The following is a 6,000-nucleotide window of genomic DNA, read 5'->3' on the forward strand; positions in this document are numbered from 1 at the left end:
CTTGTTTAAAAAAATTATTCTTTAATAGTGTGTATTCAATTTTTAACATGAAATGTTTCTAATATTTGTTTGATGTTCTGTTCTTGAAATTTAAAAAGAAAAAAAGTTTAATTATATTCTGTTTAAGTGTACCCTGAAGAACTGATGAAAATTCATCATCATCAGATTCCTGATGTATCCTCAGGGATCCTGGATATTATGATACTACTACTACATGAAAAAGTTACATCATTGCTAGCTTCCTATCGACAGTTTTCCTCCAAATTAATCTGTTATTAGATCTTGTATTTCTGTCTTCTAAGGCTTCTTACTGTATCAATCCACCTAGATCTTAAACTTCCTCTAGATCTTTTTCCTGCCATCCTGGCAAAGAACACTTGTTTTGCTAACCCTTCCTTTCTCATTCTGTTTAAGTGGCCATAAGACAGACCTGAGATTAGCTCTGCTACCACGTTTCTGAATACTAACAATGTCAAGCTCTTTCCTGATATCCTCATTTTTAGCATGATACTGCCATTGATGCCATCTGTTCATTCACCTAACCTTTCTCAGAACTTTCATATCTGTGGTCTCCAGTATTTGATCAAGTATTTTATTTCTCGCCCAGCTCTCAGATCCATAAATTAAAATTGGTTTGAACACTGTCTTGTATACAGCTCATTTAGTGTTTTGACTAATTTCTCTCTTATTCCACATAAATTTATTCATTGGGCCCATACACTCTCATGTATGGGCCTAACTGAATAAATAGTAGTAAATGGCCTATAACACCATGTATGGGAATAGATTTGGGAAAGAAGGAACATGTTCACATTAGATTTGAACACCTCTGCATTCTATTTCTTGGTAAACACATGGGAAGGGTGGCTGTTCCAGAATATAGCAGCAGTAAGAACGAATGGGGAAGAAGAAGGTAAACTTGTTCAAGAAGTAGGAATTGGGATGTGAAGGGATGTTTGGTGGTAGCTGCACATTTCAATGGACTTGGTAGGGAAATTATTGACTCTATCTCTGTGTGTGTGAGAGTGGTTGGAGTGAGTCAATAAGAAATGAGTCATTAATCAATCTCATTGCTCTCTTCTGTATTGTGTCACATATTTTTACACATTTGGGGACACCTCTCCAGATGTGCAAGCAGTACTCAAAGGATGGGCAGATGTGTGCATAGTTAATAGCTGTTTGGAGATAAAATAATGCCTTGAGTGAAGGAAGAATCCTAATTTTGGATGCCAAAGAGGCAATAAGTGTAATGTGCTTATGCCTTGATGTTAAGGTAATCCCAAGGAGAGAAATCTTATGTTGCCTAGAGATTTGGGTGTTTTCAAAGGTAAGGCTGAGAGAATATGGTTCTTTTTTTGTGGGAAATAGGACAGAACTGTATTTTGCAGGTATTTAAATTGACATGGTTATCCGAGCCCCATCAAAGAATGGTTTGGAGATCAAAATTTAAGTTTGCAGAAGTTGTTGCTCTGTGAGCTGTGGTTGTTTTGGTGCAAGGTTTGTCAAATGAGAAGAACTGTAGTGTACTGTCATTGGCAAAGCTGTGTATTGGATTAGTGGTCAACTGCAACCACTTGTGATTTGCCAAACTTTACAATGAGAGTTATCCAGAGGTGTGTGGCACAGGTGAGCAGATCCCCCTATCGAATGCCATTGGCAGAATCCATATTGGTGGTTGCTTATGAGTTGAATACCTTCAAGGCAGTGTAATAATTGGGTGTTGATTAATGGTTTTCTCCATTACTCTGGAGAGGACTGAAATGAGAGTGACTGGGCAATATTTGATGGTGAGGATCTGTCACCCTTCTTGGGAATAGGTTGGACATAAGCTTATTTCCAGGGTGTAGGGTAATTGCCAGTAGGGACCAACTCTGAAGCACAATTTTTGGAAGAGAGTCATCAGAGCCAGAGGAATTTTTGGTATCTAATTTGGAAAGGATTTTTCTGATCACTTCCTGGTGAAAGGTCAGTGTGGGCATTGAGTGTTGGATGTTCGAAACAGTTGGCGGTGGGAGAGGAACATTTACCAAAATCATCTGGCTCTGATGACTCTCTTCCAAAAATTGTGCTTCAGAGTTGGTCCCTACTGGCAATTACCCTACACCCTGTTTTCAGTTGTTTCAGGCTTTGATGTAAGCAGTGAGTCGAGGTGGTGTTCTTGATGATAGCCAGTTGCATTATGCATGGTTCTTCATGTGTACAGCCTTGGTGCATCTTTTGAAAAACCAAGGCTTACTTTGGGGATGAGAATTTAGCATGAAATATATGCTTTCATTTCAGAGAGGATTACTTCAGTGATGCATTCAGTGCATATGCTCTGGTTGGAAAGCAGTAACGCAACCAAAGGAACGAGGTATAGATATCTCAGGGGTTATCCCACTTAGTGTTCTTATAATGCCAAACAACTCTTGGTTGAAAATTACTATGTAGATGTTGCTTGGTTTTGGGGGGGGGGGTGAGCACATTGGCTGTGGTCTGAGTGTTACCTAAGAGAGATACATCCTTTACAGTATATTTGGAGGGATCACTGGTGAGAAAGAGGTCTAGAGCATTAATTAAGCTTAACAGATATCAGAGCATAGCTAATCTAAAGGGTATGGCCACTTAAACAGAAGAATGGGAGAGGAAAAGTTACAGAATAGGTGTTTGATATCAGGATGAATAAACAATATGTGAAAGAAAATTTTCACTAGCAAGTTATTAATAATTCAAATGTAATATTAGGAATTCGATTATGAGAATAAAACTGTATATAATACAAATCATGCTGCTTCCATTCTTTGAAGATGACCTTCAAATGCCTGCCAATAGCTTTATGAAAGCTAAGTGATTTTAATTGCCTAGAAAGTAATTTACACATCAAAAATAAGAATGTTCACAAAAGTACACGGCTTTTTTGTAATGTTATTTTTTTATTTAACTTTGAATAGAGTTTTAAATTTCAAGATATACTTTTAAAAATGCTTAATTTAGAAATAAAATTTGGATGTTTGCAAGTTACATTTTGACAATTAAATAGTGCACTTTTTCATTATTTTATATTCACAAAAATATTTACAAACTCAAAAAATAGCATTAGATATGTTTTGCTAGATAAATGATTTCTGTATCCACCCAAACAATGCATACATTTTTTAGTTACTGCTGCAAATTTTGGTGTAATGAGATATGGATATATGAAAAGTTTTGCATTGAGTGTAAAAAGAATGGCAATTTTTTTTTTTTTGAAAGCTGAGCTTGATATAGAAGTGAGTGATGTGATATCTTCCCTGCAAAGAAAGGGTAAGAGGAAGTGTCAGTTCATGAAGCTGGTGCTGGTTTGAAGTGTGTGGTATCAAAGGCAAGGAGAGAACTCTTGTTTTTTCTTTTATTTTTTTTCCCCAAAGGAAAAAAAAAAAACGATTTGAAAGCATGAAAGTTAACTGGTTGTTTTTGTACCATTAAAGGATAGTATGCAGATGAGAAGAGGATGGATGAAATAACAGAGCCCTGAGGAAAACACCTTTCAAAGATGGTCAGTTTCTGTATTATGTGTTTTCTACATATATTTCTCTAGGTGCTGTTCAGCAGAACTGGCATTCATCCTTTTCCCCATTTTTGCTAAACCTACAATAACACAAGCACAGCTACCCAATGCCCATTTACAGTTGAACTGCTACTTCCATTTATCTTTCATTCCATCTACATCTATCTCTGTTCTCTTGAATAGTCTTTACCATGAAATATTCCCCAAAAGCTACAACCTACAGCTCTTCAAAAAATAAAATAAATAAAAAATTAATTATACTATGCTCCTTACCAGCACACCAAACATATACTGCTTTATCTCAGAAGTAAACTTGTTATTCAGCTGATTTTGCAAGGGTCATATGGAGGTGGCAGAGCTTTTCCTTTTCCAGACTTTTCCAGAAACTTGGGTTTCCTTTCATATAAACAGGTAAGTAAACTGATCAGCAGATAAGTGCAGGGACAGAACCCTCCATCTCTACTACTACTACTTAATCCACTATTCATATGACATGATCTGCTGTCCACTAATGGTATTTTTGTTTGTTACACATGCATTTAACAGACAAAAATACCATTAGTAGGCATAAAACCCTGTTACCTCTGTGTAAGATTTTCTAACTCACCTTCAATTGATTCCACAAAAATTCAAGACTTCTCAATTATGATAAAGAATTGAGATCAAACTCAAGTCCTTTCTGATCAAAGAATGCATTGACCAGTCAAGAAATAAAGTACACTTGTCAGTGTAATATTAAAAAAAATTACTAATACTAATATTAGTATTAGCAATTGCTAATGTTCGTGCCAAATGTAGTATATATGTCATTTGCATCTCCTGTTACAGAATGAAATCTAGACAGTATTGTTAAATATAAAACTTAAGAGTAAATTAATGAAGAGGTGATGTTTCTTTTTCTGTTACAATACTCTACTTTGTAAATTATAATTTTCTTTTGTTTTCATTACAGTCAAAACTACTCAAAGTGATGGATGTCGACAAATTTCTTGCCAAGATACACTATGGTGAATAAAAAGTTTTATATGAACAGATTTATTTTTTGTAAAGTAAAGAAACATACTCTTGGATTTTCTGGCATATAAAAGAACTTCATGTTATGTATATTTGTACATATTCCGTTAGTGTTTTATTACAAACCAGAAGACAGATTTCAGAGAAATGAAATGTGTGAAGCAGTTTGAATTTTAAAAAATATATATATATATATATATATATATATAAGCAGAGAAGATGATATATTGTTCAACTCCTTTTAAATACTGTATAAGATTTGATTATTTATTAACCGTTGAATGTTTTAAAGTGTGTTCCATTTATAAAGTATTATTATTTTCTGTATCACATTAACTTGAATAATTAATTATAATAAGCTGTTCTCATTTAGACCATTTTCCATCAGATTTTCTACTTTGAGTTATGAACAATAAGCAAATTTCTGATTAGATTTTATTTTTATTTTTTTATTTCTAATCAGAAATACTTGCATGCAGCATGTTTGATTTTTCTTTTTCTTTTGATAGATCATATTTGCTCTTGTGAATAAACTTGGTTATAAGTGTTTTTGATAACACTTATTAAGAAAGAATGAGTAGATCATGTGCCATTGTAAATGCCACTATTATAAATTTTCTTTTATCAAATTTTAAGTTGCAAGATGTGTGGGAAAGTGGAAAGGAATCTGTCATTGTATGTTTTTAATAGATTTCTTTCCACTGTTATTGAAACAGTTGTAGGGAAAAAAAATTCTTAGCCTATATTACATAACTCCACTCCTTTCATCTCAACACACACACACAAAAAAAGCTTAAAATGATATTTTACATTGCATTTATATTTCTATTATTTAATCATTAGAGCATCTTGTTATCTAGATTTTTTTTCAGGTTTTATATCTTAAATATTTACAGAAATTAAAGCTGAATGAAGTTAATGTGACTAAATGTGATTTTATAAATTAATCGTTCCAAACATTTCCGTGAGAGGTTATTATGCTCTCCTTTATATTTCATTTTAATCCGTGATATTAATATGTAATAAATCTTTATTCATCATAAGATTTGCATTTTAATTGAAGTTCAAAACAATTTCAGTTTCATATAGCAGTTGCACATTAAAAAATTAATCTAAATTTTTCTGACTTTTAATTGTGTATTTTTAAGAGAATTGTTATAGCCTTTGCTACTGAGTATAGTTATTATATTACTTCTTTGTGTGTAATAAACTTTGCACATTATAATTATTAACTCGCATTTCACTCAATGCATTACTGTTATTTTTTGTTATTAATATTTTAGTTTTTCTTTACTTTTACTTTTCTTCAGCTAATTAAATAAGTGATGAAAAGAACAGTTTGACACAACACTGCAGTTAATTGCAGTATTCCATTCTTAACAATTACAAGTATATTATTAGAAAAATTGCTTCTTTTCTTTGTTATTATCCATATTTCCACTTCCACTGGTGCTGCAAGT

At 33.1% G+C, this 6,000-nt stretch overlaps 1 protein-coding gene across 2 annotated transcripts in view; it reads left to right on the top strand.

Moving 5' to 3' along the window:
* Window positions 1-5,783, top strand: part of LOC150099371 (uncharacterized) — a 222,429-nt gene extending 216,646 nt beyond the window's left edge. For both annotated transcript variants that reach the window (XM_090403581.1, XM_090403582.1), the window contains one exon: window positions 4,479-5,783. In XM_090403581.1, coding sequence (XP_090259707.1) covers window positions 4,479-4,541 — 63 coding nt within the window. In that variant the 3' untranslated portion in view covers window positions 4,542-5,783. The remainder of the gene's footprint in view (window positions 1-4,478) is intronic.
* The last annotated feature ends 217 nt before the right edge of the window (window positions 5,784-6,000 follow it).

Source organism: Typopeltis vanoorti, chromosome 14 (assembly GCF_054136105.1).
Source record: "Typopeltis vanoorti isolate ZY-2024b chromosome 14, IOZ_Tvanoo_1.0, whole genome shotgun sequence".
NCBI classification, from domain to species: Eukaryota; Metazoa; Arthropoda; class Arachnida; order Uropygi; family Thelyphonidae; genus Typopeltis; species Typopeltis vanoorti.